The sequence below is a fragment of the Carlito syrichta genome, unplaced genomic scaffold (genome assembly GCF_000164805.1).
Source record: "Carlito syrichta isolate Samal-C Ts95f unplaced genomic scaffold, Tarsius_syrichta-2.0.1 Scaffold301873, whole genome shotgun sequence".
Classification (NCBI taxonomy): domain Eukaryota; kingdom Metazoa; phylum Chordata; class Mammalia; order Primates; family Tarsiidae; genus Carlito; species Carlito syrichta.
In genome coordinates this window covers 77,633-99,548 of record NW_007245969.1, presented here as the reverse complement: position 1 = coordinate 99,548, position 21,916 = coordinate 77,633, and the positions used below count along the sequence as shown (strand labels likewise).

The 21,916-nt window shown below is 39.1% G+C and overlaps 1 protein-coding gene across 1 annotated transcript in view; it reads right to left on the bottom strand.

The window, feature by feature from the left end:
• The window catches only part of CUNH5orf42 (chromosome unknown C5orf42 homolog), a 115,845-nt gene that overhangs the window by 23,457 nt on the left and 70,472 nt on the right, over positions 1-21,916 (bottom strand). Inside the window, exons 27-30 of the mRNA XM_008055533.2 lie at positions 13,287-13,362; positions 7,992-8,153; positions 2,520-2,550; positions 1,287-1,418 (exon numbers count right to left, since the gene is read on the bottom strand). Of these exons, the coding sequence (XP_008053724.1) occupies positions 1,287-1,418; positions 2,520-2,550; positions 7,992-8,153; positions 13,287-13,362 (401 nt within the window). The remainder of the gene's footprint in view (positions 1-1,286; positions 1,419-2,519; positions 2,551-7,991; positions 8,154-13,286; positions 13,363-21,916) is intronic.

Here is a 21,916-nt window from a genome sequence, read left to right as displayed (position 1 = left end):
TATTTTCTCTGCCTAGAATACCCTTTCTTCCAGTTATCAGTCACATTAATTTCTGTTGAGCCTTGGAGCTACAGTTCAAATGGCCTTTTTTGATTGATTTTCTTCCTCTGAGCTTCCACAGCACGCTGATATAACTTGCTTTTACAGTTCTATCTCCAAGAGGAGAAACTATATTTAATTTTTATTCTAATTATTGACATATAATAGATTACTGTTAACGTGATCATTAACAAAAACAACTGAAGGTAACAGAATGTGCTAGTTTAGGAAGCTAGGGTTTGTTTACATGGTCTAGATATAAAGTCATAAAGGATGCGGCAGATAAAGTCCACTAAATAATGAAATAGTCTTTTCTTTTTTGGGGGGATGCAATATTTGCTGGCAACAGTCTTGAAAGTTCAATTATAATATACTGCATTTGCACTGAGGTAAGAAGTGGAAGTTAATTAGGCAATAAAGTATAGTTGCTATTCATAAGGTTGACAATTTATATCAGCAAGTCCAGGGGTATATATGTCGCAAAAAAGCATTAGAATGAGACTCAGCCTTCATTCTATCAGGAACCAGTTCCTGGCCCAGAAAAGGTGGTAAGGAAGTATTTTAACCTAATGTTTCAAGGAAAGATTTAAAATGTATCCTAAGTGTTAATATTTAGAGTAATTAAATGAATTAAATCATTAATGAGTTCTAATAAGAGACGGGATTAAATGTATGCTGTACTTAGAGTGATGAGACCTTGGAAAAACTCACAGTACAGATACTACAAGCTGTTGGGGGAGAGGGAAGAATGACATATACACATCAGAGAATATATTTATAAAGAAAAAAAATCTATTCTAACCTTCAAGTTTGTTTCATAAAAATCACAATAAAACATGGCCATTTTGGAACATTCTTTTTTTAAGAAAGGAATTTATTAAGAAGACAGGAAAGTTCCCAGCAGCAGGAGGGGTCCAGAAGGGTTGCTCCAAATGTGAATATTCTTAAATCACAAACTTTTTTTTTGAGTTGGAATCTCACTCTGTTGCCCAGGCAGGAGTGCAGTAGCACAATCATTGCTACTGTGGCCTCAACATTCTGGGCTCAGGTGATCCTTTAGCCTCAGTATCCCAAGTAGCTGGGACTAAGGCACACACCACCATACCCTGCTAATTTTTTGAGTTTTTGTTGAGATAGGGTCTTACCAAGTTGCCCAAGCTGGTCTCAAGTCCCTGGGCTCAGGCATGAGCCACCATGCTCAGCTCAAACATTTAAAATTGCTTAAAAATGAATAATTCAATGATTACCTGGAGATACCCCTAGCTTGTTGCTCTGTTAAGCCAAGTTCTTCACTGGAAACTCCACCTTTAGTTATAAGGTCATCAACAATGTCTGCAATGTCAGTCAATCCAGTCATCTGGAGTGGATCTACTGAAGAACTTCATTTGCAAATGCAATTTGAGAAATATAAATCAGTATCTGAACTTATTACATTAAGCAACAATGAACATAAAATGATAAGCATGTATCTATTGCTCCTTCTATTTCTATAATTCTAGTATCTCTCAGTGGAAAAGCCTAACCATCAACAATTGATGACTTAGTAGATTTTCTTTAAAAAGTAAACATAAGGCCCAGAAGAAAACCTCTATGGGTTCTGCCTCCTGAAATTTAACATAATTAGTAAAAGAAAATATAGCAAATATAGTCTATTGTATTCTAATTACTTGTGCTAAAACAGTAAGGAATTTAATATAACAATCCTCAATATCCTTTTTTTTGTTTTTTGTTTTTGTTTCTTTGAGTTGGAGTCTCACTCTGTCACCCAGACTGGAGTGCAGTGGCCGCTCCCGGCCACCACAGCCTCGACCTGCTGGGCTCCAGCGATCCTTCCTCCTCAGCCTTATAAGCAGCTGGAACTACAGGCGCGCTACCACACCCGGCTAATTTTTTATTTATTGTAGAGGTGAGGGCTCACCAAGTGGTCCAGGCGGGTCTCAAACCCGCGGGCTCAGGCAATTCACTCATCTTGGCCTCCCAAAGCGCGGGATTACAGGCTGAGCTACCAAGTCTGGTTATTCCTCAATCTTAAAACATTCCATTCCCGGTGAGAATTTGCAATATTTCTTTTTGAATTGGAATCTCATTCTGTTGCCCAGACTGGAGCGCAGTGGCACACTCCCGGCCACCGCAGCCTCGACCTGCTGGGCTCCAGCAATCCTTCCGGCTCAGCCTTCCAAGTAGCCAGAACTACAGGCGTGTGCTACTATGCCTGGCTAATTTTTGATTTATTGTAGAGACGAGGTCTCACCAAGTTGCCTGGGTAGGTCTCGAACCCGCAGGCTCAGGCAATCTACTCACCTTGGTTTTCCAAAGTTCTGGGATTACAGGCTAAGCCATCGAGCCTGGCCTGCAATATTTCTTTAAACCATGAAAATATCTATTGTGTAAAAGTTCACAGATATAAACAACAAAATTTCCAGGATATAAATTTACATCCACACTTTAAGAAAAATTGTGTTAACTCTTAAGATACTTACCTCTCAAACAGTTCATCACTGTTATTCAAACCTTAAAAAAAACACATTATTAATAACAATTTCACACACCTCATCAACAAGGGTACCTGCATAATGAACATTTGTATTGTACCCCACATGTACCTTAAATTGTACCCCACATGTTTAAAAAATAAAATAAAAATTTCATCAGTTTTTTTAAACTTTCAGTTATTAACCTGGTTTAGAAATTATATAACCAGAAGTTTAAAAATATACACACAGCCAGGATTGGTGGCTCAGCCTGTAATCCCACGCCTTTGGGAGGCTGAGGTGAGTGGACTGCCTGAGCCCGCGGGTTCGAGATCCACTTGGGCAAATTGGTGAGACCTCATCTCTACAATAAATCAAAAAAAAAAAAATTAGCCGGGCATGGTAGCGCGCACCTGTAGTTCCGGCTACTTGAAAGGCTGAGGCAGAAGGATCGCTGGAGCCCAGCAGGTCAAGGCTGCAGTGGCCGGGAGCAGCCACTGCACTCCAGTCTGGGCGACAGAACAAGACTCCAACTCAAAAAAAAAAAAAAATCACACACACCAGAGTGTAAAAAAATGTATACACATTTTAAGAAATGTTCACTGTAATTAGAAGTGTGAGGACATTGATGGTAACCACTTTGAGCATCTCTTGTAATTGCATAAGCCAAACATGACTTGCATTCATCTTACTGAGCATTACAATTTTAATATAGTTTTTTGCTTTCTTAAAATGTATATACACTTTTTTGGCAGTGTGTGTGTGTGTGTGTGTGTGTGTGTGTGTGTGTGTGTGTTTGAGAGTTAGAATCTCACTCTGTCACCCAGGCTGAAGTGCAGTTGTACATTCATGGCTACTGCAGCCTCTACCTGCTGGGCTCAGGCGATCCTTCCGCCTCAGCCTTCCAAGTAGCTGGAACTATAGGCACATGCCACTATGCCCGGCTAATTTTTTGATTTACTGTAGAGATGAGGTCTTGCCATGTTGCTTATGCCAGTCTTGAACTCCCGGGTTCGGGCAATCCTCCCTCCGCCTTCCAAGGTGCTGGGATTACAGGCATGAGCCACTGCACCCAGCCAGAAATTAAAATATTTTTAAACCTCCCAACTGGTTTAAAACATATGTGTTTAAGTCAACAGAGCATATTTATCCTCCTATAGAATATGCATTTGGTAGTGAATATTGTCTACATTTTCTATCCCAAGTACTCTGTATAGTATACCTCAGGAAGTCCAACTCTGCTGAGTACACAGTTTAGAGTACTGGAGTGCAATTTACTTTATAAAAAACAAAAGAATCAAACAAAAAACATCTCTGGTGATCTAAAAGTAATACATTTTTTAAAAATCTAATTTAAATCAAAGAAGCAATTTACGTTTAAGAATATGACCCAGCAGGGCTCGGTGGCTCAGCCTGTAATCCCGCGCTTTGGGAGGTTGAGGTGAGTGGATTGCCTGAGCCCGCAGGTTCAAGACTCGCCTGGGCAACTTGGCGAGACCTCATCTCTACAATAAATCAAAAAATTAGCCGGGCGTGGTAGTGCGCGCCTGTAGTTCCAGCTACTTGTAAGGCTGAGGAGGAAGGATCGCCGGAGCCCAGCAGGTCAAGGTTGCAGTGGCCGGGAGCGGCCACTGCGCTCCAGTCTGAGAGACAGAGTGAGACTCCAACTCAAAAAAAAGAATATGACCCAAAGAATGATTTTTAGCCTTGTCCAATATTAACTACATGTCTTTGAAGCAAAACACTTAATCTATTCAATCTTCTATATGTTTAACTCTTAAAGATAACTGAGTTGACATAAGAGAGAAATACTGACATATCTTTTTTTTTTTTTTTTTTTTTTTGAGTAAACGACACTATGTACTTGGAAAACAGAGGCTCCATTTCTTATCAGCGTTTGAGTGATCACTGAAGAAAGTTTGAAGAATTCTTTTCCATTACTGCCTCGGCTGCATAGGGAGATGTAGGTAAGATAGTCAAAGATGGTGACCCAGTCATCAAAGGCAGGTAAGTTGTCCTTCCTTCTGCTATTAACGACCCATAGCCACTAGACAATAGCCAAAGTACCTACAAACCTGGGCAAACTTTGTCAAATCTGGACAAGCTTAATACTCCTCAATCACTATTACTAAGAGAGAACACTGTTTGGCAAAATTCTAGAGCACTTTGATAACAAATGCAATTTAACTAAATACCTTTGTATTTAAAGATAAACTGTCTTTACAAGACAGAATTTAACGCCTTTGGTCCCTGACAAATATCTTCCTCATTTCAGTTACTGTTACAAAAAGCTTCAACTACTGAAAGAAAAAAACAAAAAAATGATAATGGTAAAAATACAGATTAATCAGATATAAAATGTGTGAACTAAGAAATTAAACTACTTTATTTCATCAAAGTACAGAAAAATGTTGTATCCAAATAAATATCTTTAAAAGTAGTTCCATAGGGAGATTCTATCATTACTTCATTTTCAAACTATTTTTGAAACTCTTTCCTTAGGGACTGCCTTCATAGATAATTTGTTACATACAATCAATCAGCTTTTTTCCTAGATAACCACAATTTCTTATTTTTAATTCCAAACAGTGCCATTCAGCCTAATCATCTACATCATTTGTCCAAAGTTCCTTTGAAAAACCTACGACCCTTAGCAAAAATCAAATCCATTCTCAGTGAACAAATTATTTGCCACTATTAAGAACACTAAGAAGAACGTCCTAAGAAATGGAGACGCTAACTTCAAAAGAGGAAATCTAAGCTATTTTTAATCATTAAAGCAAGAAAATGACAACACATCTTTCCAAGATGCCATCTTTGGTGAAAACACCCATTAAGGCATCTAAATTCTACACTCTATCAAAAAATAATAATAAAATTTCTTTCTAAATTTTTTTTTGAGTTGGAGTCTCACTCTGTCACCCAGGCTAGAGTGCAGTGGAACATTCATAGCCACCCCAGTGTCAACCTGCTGGGCTCTGACAATCCTTCCACCTCAGCCTTCCAAATAGCTAGAACCACGCCCAGCTAATTTTTTTTATTTATTGTAGAGACAAGGTCTGGCCAAGTTGCCAGGGCTAGTCTCAAACCCGCGGGCTCAGACAATCCACTCACCTCGGCCTCTCAAAGTGCCAGGATTACAGGCTGAGCCATCCAGCCCGGCCTCTTTCTAAATTTATAATCATACATTGAATACTACAGAAAAACATTTTAATTTATGAATCTTTACGTGTGTTATGCCATTTACTGACATCTCTCCTTCTTTTCTCTTGTATCCTAAAAAGCTAGTACAACAGGGCATGGTGGCTCACACCTGTATCCCAGCAACTTGGGAGGCTGAGGTAGGAAGACTGCTTGAGACCAGGAGTTCAAGAATAGCCTGGGCAACATAGTGAGATCCCATCTCTAAAAAATAAGAATAAAAATAAATTAGCCAGGCATCACTGTGCTTGTAGTCACAGCTACTGAGAGGCTCACCCAAGGTCTACTTACTTGTCTAAAACTGTATCCTAAACAAGGTCACTTATCTGTCTTAGCGTTACCATAAACTTTTAACACTTGGTCTCAAAATGCTCTGGGGTTTGACGTTAGAGCTAGTTATAACCTTGACACTCTGGCAGTACTAAACAGTCACTCACTATCTCCCTTGTCTTCTCTTTAATCCACTTAGTCACTGAGTACCAAGTATTCAGAATGTCTCATTTCTTCTTTTCTTTGCCCATAACACTACACAGGCCCTCATTAATTCATACATCAGATTGATTTAATAGCTTACTAACTGGTCTATGCCTCCATTCAATTCTTCCTCAAAATCTCCTCATTTTACCTCTTTGCTTCGAATTCTCCAGTGATTCCCAAGTATGAAATAGGGTCTAAACTTCTCAGATGCAATTGGAACCCTCTACAGCCTAGCCTCATGAGTCCTGTTTAACCTCATTTGTCAATCTTCCCTCAAAAGAGGAAAGAGGAAAGCTACGTGACCAAGAAATTACAGGAACTTAACAGATTCTCAGCTAGAGCCTTACATATGACACTCAATCTTCACAACTTTGTGAAGTGGAGATGATTATCTCCATATGCTGATGACTAAAATACACATGGAATCTAGAACAAACTTTAAGAAAATAATTACAAGATTTAAAGTCAGCTTCTTTTTTTATTTTTATTTTTTGAGTTGAAGTCTCACTCTGTTGCTCAGGTTGGATTAAAGTGGCATGCTCATGGTTACCACAGACTCAACCTACTGGGTTCAGGTGATCTTTCTGTCCTATCCTTCCAAGTAGCTGGAACTACAGGCGCATCCACCATGCCCAGATTATTTTTTGTTTTATTGTAGAGACAAGGTCTCGCCAAGTTGCCCATGTTGGCCTCAAATCCCTGGGATCAGGCAATCCTCTCGCCTCAGCCTCCCAAAGTGCCGGGATTATAGACATGAGCTACCACATCCAGTCCTAATGTCAGCTTTTGTATTATTTAAATATCAGCAATGCCATTTAAGACAGCATTTTTACTGCATGTACTACTTTAATAATAGTAATAAAACATATAGCTAACACTCAGTAAAATAATTTTTATTGACCATCTATATCTGAGAGCAAATTTATATATTTCCAGGCCATTGTCAGCAAATGAACTGATGTATTTACTCTCTGCCCTACTGTTAGGACTAAAGAATAGCAGTTTTAGTTACTACCTCCTAATTAAATGGAACAAGTGGCATTAAACTTTTCTAAGTCTCTATATCCTCAACTGCAAAATGGGGATAATAATAGTATGTACCTCACAGATTAGATTTTTTTTTTTTGCACTGGAGTCTCACTCTGTCACACGCTCCCGGCCACAGCATCCTCAACCTGCTGGACTCCGGCGATCCCTCCGCCTCAGCCTTCCAAGTAGCTGAAACTACAGGCGTGCGCTACCACGTCCAGCTAATTTTTTTGATTCATTGTAGAGATGAGGTCTTCCCAAGTTGCCCAGGCGGGTCTCAAACCCGCAGGCTCAGGCAATTCACTCACCTTGGCCTCCCAAGGCACGGGATTACAGGCTGAGTCACCGAGCCCGGCCACAGACTAGATTTAAACCAGGGTCCATACATGTAAAACAGTGATGTCTGACACATGGTAGAGACTTGATTAATGACAGCCATTATTTTGTCTGCAAATTAAACCTTGAAGATATCATAATTGGAAGAATTTGAAATTCTCAATTTTTTTACAAATCAAGTATTATAGCTATTGCCATATATTTAATATTAATAAGTTACACAGAGAAGATACATGGTTGCTTTATGTCTTGGGAAGGTGACATGATATCATAATTTTTCATGTAAATGGTGTAAGTTTTAACTTTTCTTCCCCTGAACAATAAATATTACAAAATTACTTCACAAAACTCTCACAACTATAGTTCCACTGAATAATGTTCAGTAACATTACAATGGAAAATAAGAGTATCTGTAAATGAAAAAATAAAGAACAATACCAGGAGAAGTAGTATTCTGGTCACTGGAAAGGCTGACAGCTGAACTGGCAGGAAACACATAGGTTTTCTGGCTAGAATGATTTTCTATTACTGAAAATTCAGCTTCTGAAGTCTCTTCTTTGTCACTTTGATCTTCCTCATCCATGTGAGTCAAAAAATGCACTAATCCAGAGTACACATTACAATGAAAAGAAAACAGTAGGGAAAAAAGATCAAATGGAAAAGATAGAACAATTGTCAACATTTCCACATAGCAACACAAATATATTAGAATTTTGTAACACGTTACTCTAATAGCTTTCTACTGGGTAATTAACTTAGTAAGAAATTTAAACTCAAAATTCTCCCATAGTAAAACAAAAATTATGTGTCCCACATCTTTAAAATAACTTTTGGACAACTTCCTCGGGTCCTCTCCCACTATGTAGCTTTTCTGTCCTCTCAATAAATCCTGCTCTAAAAAATAAATAAATAGGCCAGGCTTGGTGGCTCAGCCTATAATTCCAGCACTTTGGGAGGCCGAGGCGAGTGGACTGCCTGAGCCCACAGGTTTGAGACCCGCCCAGGCAACTTGGCGAGACCTCGTCTCTACAATAAATCAAAAATTAGCCGGGTGTGGTAGCACGTGCCTATAGTTCCAGCTACTTGGAAGGCTGAGGCGGAAGGATCGCTGGAGCCCAGCAAGATGAGTTTGTGGTGGCGGTAAGCATGCCACTCCACTTCAGTCTGGGTAACAGAGTGAGATTCCAACTCAAAAAATGAATTAATTAAATAAATAAATAAATAAAATAAAATAAATTAAATTTATTATCAACTTTGTAAAACATGGCAGATCGAGCTAACATACACAGGCCCATGCCCTGCCATTAAAAAAAACAAAAAACAAAAAACAGTAATGGTAAATTACAAAAAAACTCTTCAATACTCAACCAAGTCTTCTAAACAAAAAAATCTGCTAGTGCCAAAAAAGAAAACAGAGCTCAAAGCTGTAACAGCAAAGTGGGCAATGATGCTGAGATAGCCTACTGAGGAGTAAGAGATGTGGTTTCTGTTGACTGAGGTGAAGGAAACTGAGTTACCTTCATACTGCCTAGAACTTTAAAGGAAAATTATGCCCATAAAATGAGGATAAGAAAATCCCTGCCCTAGAGAAATAGCAAAGACATTTTCAATCAGTCTGGACAGTAGGGAAGAGAAAAATAAAAGTCAACTTTGAGAAATCAAAACCCATGGCCTGCTACAAGCAGACGTAGGGTCTGAATTTATACCACCTATATAACAGAGCAAATCCAAGCCAAAAATTTATATCTTCCTTTTTTTTTTCTACTCCAATGACAGCAAGATGCAAATGCAAAATCACTCCAAAGACAAGCACATATAACCTACCAGACCCTCCACGAAAGGTAGGCCCATGATAAAAAATTACAAATCACAAACAAAAAAGGAATAACCAACCACGAAAGAGAGTAAGAATACAGATTCAACAACTGAGACTGTACACACATGAAATAAAGCAATCTGAAAAGGTGAGTCATAAAATTTGAGTAAAATTACTAAATAGATTTCAAAAAGCATATAAACCGCAATTAAAGAACAAGAATAGGCATCCCAAAGAACAGATATATTTGAAAAGGAAATAAAGAGAACTCTAGATATTAAAAATGTAGCCTCCCCAATGAAAATCATAAAGAATAGGTGAAACAAAAAAGAAGACATAGCAGAAAAGAGAATTACTAAACCAGAAGACAGATCTGAAGGAATCATCCTGAATATGCTACTGAAAGATTAAGACATGGAAATTATGAGGCGTGGTTTAAAGAGATAGGAAATAAAGTGAGAAGGTCCCATATACCTATGACAGGTGCTTTAGAAGAGTGAAAAGGAAGCAATACTCCAAAAGATTATGGGTAAAAAATTCCCAAAGTTAAATCTTCAAACTGAAGGATAATTCCTACTCCAATAAAAGATAAAGAAAAACACACCTAGACACGCTCTGCCAAAAAAGCAAAATAAATTAAAAATAAAGAAAATTTTTAAGCAGAGATAAAAGAACAGCAATTAGAATGACAACACATAGATACTGTAAACTCAGCAATTAGAGATGTCAGTAGTCAATGGAATAATTTAATTAAAATGCTAAGAGAAAATAATGATCAGCCTAGAAGTCTGTACTCAGTTGTAAGCTATCACTCAAGAAATACAATAGAATTAAAGCTATTTTCAAAGACTGGGAGAATTTATCACTTACAGATGCTAGATGAAAGAACTAATAAAGGATGAAGGAAACAAAATCTATAAAGAAGAAGTGATTGCATGAAGCAACTGTGCACAACAATAGCAGAACATGGAAAATGTTGGAGTCCATCTCAGGCATAAGGGGTGTTATTTCATGAAACTTAGTGTTTTACACATTTGTTGCTTACATATGTATATTATTTAAATTATAAATTTAAAAATAAAGTATTGTGGGCAAAGAAACTAACAAACATGTTGATGAATTCTAAATAAGCAATGACTTAAAAAATAAAATACAGGGAGACTAAATGGGAGGGTTTAAAACAGGGTAGATCCAAAATATTAGAAAGTAGTATCAGAGAAGACAGAGGGAACAATCAATGCTAAAATTCTGCTCTAAAATCTTTACATTTTGGGGGAGGTAGATATATTCACCTTAAATTGTTAAAAATTTATTATTTTTTTAAGAGATGAGGTCTATTACGTTGCCTAGGCTGAAGCGCAATTTATACAGGTGCAATCATAGCAAATGCACTACAGCTTCCTTCAAACTCCAGGCTCAATTGATCCTTCTGCCTCTGCCTCCCAAGTAGATAGGACTACAAGCATGAGCCACTGTACCTGGCTTCACCTTAAATCTTAACTATGAATGCTGAAAATTCAAGAACAACCACTAAACAACTACAAATAGAATGCATAATTTCTAAACCAGGCTGGGTGTGAGGGGTCATGCCTGTAATCCTAGCACTTTGGAAGACTGAGGTGAGAGGACTGCTTGAGCCCAGGAGTTAGAGACCAGCCTGGGCAATATACAAGACCTTGTCTCTACAAAAAATGAAAAAACTAGCTGGGCATGGTGGCGCACACCTTAAGTCCCAGCTACACAGGAGGCTGAGGCAGAAGGATTACATGAGCTCAGAAGGTCAAGGCTGCAGTGAACTATGATGTGCCACTATACTCCAGCCTGGGCAACAAAGTGAGAGCACCACTTTAAAAAAAAAAAAAAAAAAAAAAAAAGGAAATAAGAAAAATCTGGCCGGGCTCGGTGGCTCAGCCTGTAATCCCACGCCTTTGGGAGGCTGAGGTGAGTGGATTGCCTGAGCCCGCGGGTTCGAGACCCAACTGGGCAACTTGGTGAGACCTCATCTCTACAATAAATCAAAAATTAGCCAGGCGTGGCAGCGCACGCCTGTAGTTCCAGCTACTTGGAAGGCTGAGGGGGAAGGATCGCCAGCTTCCAGCAGGCGAGGCTGTAGTGGCTGGGAGCGGCCACTGCACTCCAGTCTGGGTGACAGAGTGAGACTCCAACTCAAAAAAAAAAAAAAAGAAAAGAAAAATCTGAACCAATAGAAGGAGAAAAAGAGAATATAGAAAACTCAATCTGCCAGGTGTGGTGGCTCACACCTGTAATCCCAGTACTTTGGGAGGCAGGGGCAAGAGGACTGCTTGAGCTCAGGGGTTCGAGACTGGCCTGGCCAACTTGGCAAGACCTTGTCTCTACAATAAATCAAAAAGTTATCCAGGTGTGGTGGTGCACGCCTGTAGTTGTAGCTGTTTAGAAGGCTGAGGTGGAAGGATCACCTGAGCCCAGCAGGTCAAGGCTGTGGTGGCCAGAAGCATGCCACTGCACTCCCACATAGACAACAGAGTGAGACATGCTAGATACATGAAAGTTAATTATACTATTCTGTCTTCTACTAAAATATGTTAGGTGTTTTCCATGATAAAAATTTTAAAAAAAGATATAACACAAGGGTAGTAATGTTAACAGTAGACAAAACTGGCTATAAGTAAAAATACATCATTGGGGATAAAGAAAGTCATTACTTAATGACATAAGGGACAAAAACAATCAAAAAAAATCCCAAATTACATTTATCTTATAGCCTTAAGTATAAACAGTTAAATTTAATAGATTTATAAGAAGAAATAAACAATTCTGTAATCATTATGGGCAATTTTTAAGGCACCCTTCTGAGAAAAGAATAGATCAAGCAGACTAAAGAATCAGAAAGAGTACAGAAAATCTGGACAATATAATTTAAAAGCTTGACTAAATGGAGATATCTAAATATACATACCCTATATTCAATCAACAGAAAATGTAGAAAATTCAAATGTAGAACATATATAAAAACCTCCAAGATCAATGTACCAGCAGAAAAACAAACAGATGGACAATATATAGTCTGCCACAAAGGAAATTTTAAAAAATATCTAATAATCGATATCATCATACACATCATCTAATACAACGAAAATAGAAATCAATTTAAAAAATTAGCCCAAACCTCTGAATATTTAGAAGCTAAAAACTCCTTTTTTGAGCTATAGAAATCATAATACAAATTACAAACTACAAAGACCTGAACAACACCAAAGTATGATACATATCAACACTCTTATCTAGGTCTACGCAGGAAAATGTTCAGCCTCCAGTGTATATATTAGAAAATAAGAAAGAATGAAGTTAGGAAAAAACCAACAAGTTAAACTCCTTAAAACAGAAGAAATAATAGTAATATTAGTGACAAGGAAAATTAAGAAACAACAGAGACTCAATAAACCAAAGTCTGATTTTTTGAAAAGACTAAACTGCTGACAAAACTGAATGAGAGAGATACAGTAGAAAGGTAAAACGTAACTCTTTTAATTTTATTCTTTCAATAAGAAATGAAAAAAATGTAATAATTCACCACAGCCTCAAATTCTAGTTCAGCTGATGACCACAGACAAACAGCAGTCTCAGCATAAAGCTCTGTGCAATCCCCAGCAGTATGTGGTTCATGGCTTGGAATCCACAGAAACTAAGATCCAGGCACAATGCCCCATTCTGGTATAAAAGCCAGAGGTGGGTTACTGGATTCTTAGAAAAAAATGACTTTGGGGTGGGAACCAATCACATTACAAAAACCATCTTCATCTAAAAATTGGGGAGGTAACGAACACAGCTCACATATGAAAACTATTCCTACTTCTGGCACTCCAAAAAGCAATGCTTATTCTATTAGGTCAACCAAAGTAAGGCTTCTGTCCCAATACCCAAAAGCCCCCACAAACCTTCTTCAGAAATGTTCATGGTTTTTGAAGCAATTTCAGGGCCAGAAGGCAATTCAATGTGATCCACTGGTCCAACCTGTAGAAAAAACGCACACAACAAAACAACGCAATAAATTTTATACTTTGATAATTTCAAAATGTTATAAACAATTTTGGGTAAGTTTTAAACATGTGCATTAACACAACAAATGAAAGAAATGGGATTAAATCCAGTATAAACTAATGGTAAGAATGAATAAAAAAGAAATTTTTACTTATTTGTAGCTTAATTGATTTAACCATTTAGAAGGCACAGGAAAACAGCATAAGATTTTAGAAAGGAGAAGAACCTTATTTACCACCTAGATAAAATCTTTCTTATTAAAAATGATGGGCCAGGTGAGGTGGCTCAAGTCTGTAATCCCAGCATTTTGGGAGGCAGAGGTGAGAGGATTGCCTGAGCCCAGGGTTTGAGACCAGCCTGGGCAACTTGGCGAGACCTTGCCTCTGCAATAATTCAGAAAATTAGCAGGACGTGGAGGAACGCAACTGTAGTTCCAGCTACTTGGAAGGCTGAGGTGGAAGGATCACCTGGGCCCAGCAGGTCGAGACTGCAGTAGCTGTGAGCATGCCACTGCACTCCAGCCTGGGCAACAGTGAGACTCTGACTCAAAAAAAAGAAAAAAAAATGATGGAATGAGGCCCAGAGAGATTCACTCATTTTCTCAGTGGTATAACTAACATGGTCAACCCAGGTCCTCAAGGCTCCTAATCAGTGTTTGTCCACAGGATCCCTCTGCCTCTTCGAGGCCTACAAGTTGTTTCCTTAACTTAGGCAAATGAAAATGTTTATATTTTATAATAGGTTAAGAACATATTTAAAAGATATGCCAAACCTGTTAGGCTGAAAAGAGGCCATTTTGGTTATATTAGAACAGTTATTTATAAAAGACTTAAAAACTTGTACTCTTTTGTAGCTGAGTTGAGTTAAAAATAAAAGCTGAAAAAGTGTACATTTTCCATATTTGTGTCCTTCCCCACTACTACTCTCCAAGCACAGCCTTGCCCAACTGGCCAATCTCATCTAGTAAGCCATTGCTGGTGCTGAAGAAGAAACAGCCAGCAAGCACGTCCACCTAATGATGAGGAGAGTGGACCAAGTTCGACAGAAATGTGTCTGAAAGCCTGGAGTGGGCACTGCCCACTTCTCCTCCATCTGTGAATACAAGGACATCGGACTGTTATAGGCCAGGGCTCTGAGAATAAAAGATTGTTATAATTATGCATTCCCTTCAATCCAAATATTGCAATTGTCTGTCCCTTCCTCTAAAAAAAAATGTAAAAGAACATACTATAAATTCCAAATGTTATCTAAAATGTCAATATGACCAGGAGACTTTGTCACGTCAGTGGTTGAGTATCAAAAATGATTAATGTAAAGCTTGAGACATGCTAAAACTGCATGTAGACTTCAAACTCAGATGGGGGAAGAGCTATGAATTTTGGATATAAATACTGGAATGTGTTGTTTTGAGCGAGCTTTTTGACCTGTCTCCCTATAACCTGGTTATAGAAATTAAATATTTGGTGACTCCCTTTTCTCCCAGTCTCTGCGTCTCATATTTCATGAGGGATAGCAGCTCAATGATTGGATTGGGCCGTAACACTATCCCTTAAATTAATGTTATTTCCTAGGCACAGCCCTGTAATCCCAGCACTTTGGGAGGCTAAGGAGGGAGGAATGCTTGAGCCCAGGAGTTCAAGACCAACCTAGGCAACACAGCAAGACCTTGTCTCTACAAAAATTTAAAAAATTAGTTAAGCATAGTGGCACATGCCTGTAGTCTCAGCTACTTTAAGGCAAAAGAATCACCTGAGTCCAGGAGGTCTAGGCTGTGGTAAGCCATGATCATGCTCCTGTACTCCAGCCTGGGTGACAGAGTGAGACTCTCTAAAAAAAAAAAAAAAGAGGAATACTATTTCCTTCAAAATTGTCATCTTGAAAGACTCTCCCTTATCCCCAGAGGATTTATTCCAAGACTCCCAGTAGACGGCCAAAATGGTAGATAATACCAAACTCTATATAGTCATCTCTTAGTATCCATGGGGGAAGAGTTTGCTGCCTTACTGACAACAAAATCCATAGATCCTCAAGTTCCTTAGATAAAATGGTGTAGTATAGGCACATCCTCCCATATAATTTATTTTAAAACTTTTTTGAAAGCCCATACTTCACTTGTATACAGTCTACTTAAATCCTTACTTGTACCCCACAACTCTATAACAAATAAATAATTTTTAAAAAACGAAGCCCAAGTAGCAAGAAACTGCCAGGAGGGGGGCAGGGAACCAGGACTGGAGGTAGTGGGAGTCTGCCTGAGGAAGCGGGAACACACCTCATCAACAAGTATATCTGCATAATGAACATTTGTATACCTAACCTTGAATTGTACCCCACCTCTTTAAATACAAAATTTAAAGTTAACAAAAGAAGTCAAACTCAAAAAAATGCAAAATATTATTTTTTTAAAAAAACCTTTTTTGAATGATTTTTTTTTCAAGTTTTTTTTTCCCTACAGAATTTTTTTTTTTAATTATTCTACTCTTTGTACCTTGTATGGGAACACTATATTTAATATATTAAATCTAAGAGAAAAAGGTAATTCACTAACCAAATGAAACATCCACATTTCTTCATTTAAAATGTGAAAGTCCTCTAACTGTAGATACCATCAGATGGACTAGATAGTTATACTGGGCCCCTATAAAGATCAGAGTTTTGCCTACTGGAAAAGTTTCTTCTTGCCAGAACTGGTTTCCCTGAAAGCTCAGTAGCTTCTGGAGCTAATTTACCACATTGCTCGCTGGACCCCAGAAAGTTGCCCATGGTCAGCTAAGTTCAGAAGACAACACATACTAAGCTTCCAGAGCTGCTTTACACCACATGCATGGGACAGCATAACACTGATTTTTTTCTTTTTTAATTTTAAAGATGTGGGATACAATTCTGGGTTAGGGATACAAATGCTCATTATACAGGTACCCTTGCTGATGAGTTTCCCCTCCCTGGCAGTTTTCCACTATTGCCAATACCACTTCCCTCCCGCTCCCTGGCAGTTTCCCACTACTGCCAATCCTTTTCTTATAGTATTATGATAAGTGTTCAAGATCTGCTTAACAGTGAGAACATGTGATACTCAGTTCTTTGTTTCTGTGATAGATCACTCAGTATTATAGACTCTAAGTCCATCCAAGTTGCTGTGAACTTCATTATTTTGTCCTTTTTTGTGGCAGCATATTCCATTGTGTATATGTACCACATTTTTTTTAATCCAGTCCTCTTTCGATGGGCAGCACAATTGGTATGTTTTTGCTATTGTAAAGAATGCTGCAATAAACATGCATGTGCAGGTATCTTTTTTATAGAGTGAATGGAGTTCCTCCGAGTATATTCCCAGTAGGGGGATCGTGAGGTTGTATGGAAGGTCGATTTTCAGATCTTTTAGGAATCGCCACACTTTTCCACAGAGGCTATACTAGTTTACACTTCCACTGACAGTGTAGAAGTGTTCCCTTTTAGCTGCATCCTCTCCAGCATCTCTTGTTTTTTTAGTTATTGACGATGGCTCTCCTGACTGGATTAGGTGGTATCTCAGAACACACGGATCTCTGTCTCTAACAGGACAGCTATCCTGGGGAAGCTACTTCTTGAAGATCTGGCAAAAACTGATATATAGATCTCATTTGCATATCCACAGGCCATTTATCATCTCTTCACATCATGCAACATTCTCCAGTTTTTGTAGTAGCCTTGAACCTGGTCTCAAACTGATAAAGGAACCATCTGCTGGAGCATCTGCAGGAGCAAGCCTAGCATGGAGGCCCCCATGTTATCCACTGCAAACCCTCCAGTATTATTTTATTTTATTTTTTAAAATTTATTTTAAAGACTGGGTCTCACTCTGACGCCTAGACTGGTAGTGTAATCAGCTCAACTCCTGGACTTAAGTGATCTTCTTGCCTCAGCCTCTAGAATAGCTGGAATTACAGGTACTATAGGCATGTGCCACCATGCCTGGCTCTCACATAAACTTTAAATCATACCTAGATTACTTATAATTCCTAATACAATGTAAATGCTACATAAATAGTTGTTATATTGTTTAGGGAATATTTATAGGGAAAATAAGTCTGTACATATTTAGTACAGATCCTTTTTATTAAAAAAATAAAACAAAACAAAAATTAAACCAATCCACAGTAGGTTGCATCCAGAGACACAGAACCTATGGATACAGAGGGTCGAATGTATACTATTTTTTTCCTAAGCATACATACCCATGATAAAGTTTAATGTATAAACTAGGTACAATAATAGATTAACAACAATAACTAATATTAAAATAGAACAATTAGCCGGGCTCGGTGGCTCAGCCTGTAATCCCATGCCTTTGGGAGACTGAGATGAGTGGATTGCCTGAGCCCGCGGGTTCGAGATCCACCTGGGCAACTTGGCGAGACTTCATCTCTACAATAAATCAAAAATTAGCCGAGCGTGGTAGCACGTGCCTGTAGTTCCAGTTACTTGAAAGGCTGAGGCAGAAGGATCGTCGGAGCCCAGCAGGTCGAGGATGCGGTGGCTGGGAGCGGCCACTGCACTCCAGTCTGGGTGACAGAGTGAGACTCCAACTCAAAAAATAAAAAAAATTAAAAATAAATAAAATAGAACAATTATAACAACATACTGTAATAAAAGTTATGTGGATATGGCCTCTCTTCCTCTCCCTTTCTCTCAAAATATCTCATTATACTATATAGAGAGTAAGTGAAACCTCAGAAAGCAAAACTGCAGATGAGGGAAGACAACTGTATTAAGAATTTAGAGCAAATGTTTTTAGAACTCTTCTTTTGAAATTGTCTCCCAAGCTTGTGCCACAATTATTAAGAACTGTTCTAGTGCTAAGTCTTTATTATATACACGTGGTTTTATTACTATCAAAATCCAAAAAAAGGGAGCAAAGGCACCCATTATACAAGCATTATTCACAGCCATAAAGGACAAAATTATGAACTTTGCAGCAACTTGGATGGATTTAGAGTCTATAATACTCAATGATCTATCAAAGAAACAAAGAACTGAATACCACATGTTCTTACTCATAGACAGACACTGAACAACTATTACAATACTATTTAAAAGGGATTGGCAGTAGTGGAAAACTGCTGGGTGAGGTGGAGGGTACTTCATCAATAAGGGTACCTGATCTCAAACCAGGTGGAGTGGTGACCAAAGTGAGGCCCAAACTTTACCTGTACAGTGACAAGTACAGGAGGTCGAGGCTGCAGTGAGCCATAATTATGCCACTACACTCCAGCCTGGGCGACAGAGTGAGACCACTACTCAAAAAAAAAAAAAAGAGAGAGAGAGAGAGAGAAGGAAATGCAAACTCCTGGGCCCTGTTTCTAATTTGTATATCTACTCCTGAATTGTACCCCACATCCTTAAAATAAAAAAATTTTTAAAATAAAAACACCAAAAAACCCCAAGCATTTATTAAATACCTGCTATGCATAGCAAAAGAAAGAGTCCCTACCTTCTGGGTATAAAAAGCTTGTGTTGAGAGGAGAGTGCTATCAGAATTTTGGGGAGCTTTTTTAAAATGCCAAGCCACGTCTGCCTCGCCCACAGTTCAGAAGGGCTAGCATGCATATTTTGAAAAAGTAGAGGTAGGAGTGCTTGAGGCCAAGAGTTCAGGACCAGCCTGGGCAACATAGCAAAATCCTGTCTCTACAAAAAAAATATTTTGTAATTAGCCAGGCATGGTGGCATGTAACTGTAGTCCTAGCTACTCAAGAGGCTGAAGCAGGAGGATCGCTTAGGTCCAAGAGTTCAAGGCTACAGTGAGTTATGATTATACCACTGCACTCCAGCCTGAGCAACAGAGTGAGATCCTGCCTCAAAAAAAACAAAAACAAAAAGAAAGAAAGAAAAAAGAAAAAAAAAGAATCTGGGTGATCTTGACATGCATAACTCTCCAACCATCTAATGAACCCAGATCTGTAGAAATTCTTTCTTAAAATTCTTCTTTGGCTGGGTGCGGTGGCTCATACCTATAAACCCAGCACGTGGGGAGGTGAAGGTAAGAGAACTGCCTGAGTCCGGTGGTTCAAGATCAGCTTGGGCAACTTGGCAAGACCTCATCTCTACAATAAATCAAAAACCTAGCCAAGCATGGTAACGCATGTCTGTGGTTCTAGCTACTCGGAAGGCAGAGGCGGAAGGATGGCCTGAGCCCAGCAGGTCGAGGCTGTGGTGACCATGAGTCACGCACTGCACTCCAGCCTGGGTGACAGAGTGAGGCTCTGACTCGGAAAAAAAGAAAAGAAAAGGAACTCCTCCTCTGACTAGCTTTTTGCCTGAGTTTCTTACTACCTCAGCCTATTCTCAAACTTTGTTGCTGAATCCTCATCCTTAAAAGGCAGTGTGCTCACAGAATTCTCTTCTTTGCCCTTTTTCTCCTCACCCTGGGTGCTCTCTCTGGGTGAGTTTCTATGCAACTGTGATTTGAACTTCCTGTTAACTGATGACTCTAAAATGTATACCTTCAGCCTAGACCTAGCTCTTCTGCCCAGGAGCAGATATCCAACTGCCTACTAATCTCACAGTACCTCAAGTTTAACATGTCCCTGATAGAAATCATTGTGCCTCCTTCCCCAGCACATGCACACTTGCACATACATACACACTTCCTCTTCCTTAGTTTGGAAAATGGCTCCACCACTTACCTAGGCTTCAATCTGGATACCACTGTGAATCTCTGTTGTCTTCTTCACCTTCCCATAGCCTACTGAACCAAGCCCTGTTCTATACCCTTCCCTCCATTCCTACTGCTATAATTCAGGAATATTATTTTTTGTTGCCTTGGGTATTCAGTGGATCCCAAACACCCATCAACAGGTCTCATATGGAGCTAGCAGCGTAAGAATCATTTATGGAGTTTCTTAATAACACAGACTCCTGAGCACTACTCTAGAAATACACAAAATCAGAATTTCAAAGAAATAGTGCCCAGGAGTTTGCATTTCTTTCTCTCTCTTTTTATTAACCTATTTTTTTTTTTTGGGGTCAGGTTCACTCTGTCACCAGGCTAGAGTGCAGTGGCACAATTACAGCTCACCACAGCCTCGACTTCCAGGATTCAGGTGATCTTTCCACCTCAGTCTCCTATGTAGGGAACTACAGGCACACACCACCATGCCTGGTTAATTTTTTTATTTTTTGTAGAGACAAGGTCCACTATGTTGTCTAGGTGGGTCTCAAACTCTTGGGCTTAAGCAATCCTCCCACCTCGGCCTCCTGAAGTGTTGGAATTACAGGCGTGAGCCACTATACTCAGCTAGGAGTTTGCATTTCTAACAAGTTTCCTAATAAGCAGCCAGAATTGGAACCAATATGACCATGTGGTCTCTCTCTTTCCAGTCTTATCCTTCCAATCTACCCTCTATACTCCTGCCAGTGTGATCATATCCTTCCACTGCTTAACATTCTTCAGTGGTTTCTACTACCTGCTTATAAAATCCCAATCATGTGGCATGGCAAACAGTGCTTTCTGTCCTTTCTTGTCTGCCCCCTCTACCACCAAATGTCTTTTTTTTTTTTTTTTTTGAGTTGGAGTCTCACTCTGTCGCCCAGACTGGAGTGCAGTGGCCGCTCCCGGCCACCACAGCCTCAATCTGCTGGGCTCCAGCGATCCTTCCTCCTCAGCCTTCCGAGTAGCCGGAATTACAGGCATGCGCTACCACACCTGGCTGACACAGCGCCTCAAACACACTATGCCATGGGCACGTTTCTGATTTCGCTCACAATGTTCTGTCAGCCCTTCCTTATCCAACTGATCAATATCTACTCATTACCAGTTCAAGAGTCACCTCTACAAAGCTTTTTCTGATGCCAAAGCTTCACTTACCTATTAAGACACAACAGGACAGGCATACCTATATGTCTTCATCACACCTAGTACATATATATTTACTGGCATATACATCTACCTCCTTTTATTAGATGCTATGGTCTTTGAGAGTAGGTACTATGCCTTATTTATCTATCCTCAAATCTTAGCACAGTGCCTAATATATAGCAGATACTCAATAAACATTTGTGGATGGAATGAATGATTCATAGATTACCACGAGAATGAGCAAGCCAGGAACAAAACCAGATTCAGGTATAAATAAAGTATCTAGCTTTAGATATGCTTACTAAACAAGCTCAGAAGGTAATTTCAAAAGAGGTTCTTTGAAGTATGGAGTTTTGAGGACTAACTACTTTGACACTGAACATTTATTTGGATATAATAGATCTAAGTCTGGAATTAAAAAACAAAAAGGGCAAAACAACCAAATAAACACATAATAGCATTACTTAATAGTAGTCCTACCTCATACTCTTTCACTGTGGTCTCACATATGCTTAATCTTTTTTTTTTTTATTTTTTTTCTATTTTTTATTTTTTGAGTTGGAGTCTCACTCTGTCGCCCAGACTGGAGTGCAGTGGCCGCTCCCAGCCACCGCAGCCTTGACCTGCTGGGCTCCGGCGATCCTTCCGCCTCAGCCTTCCAAGTAGCTGGAAACTACAGGCGCGTGCTACCAC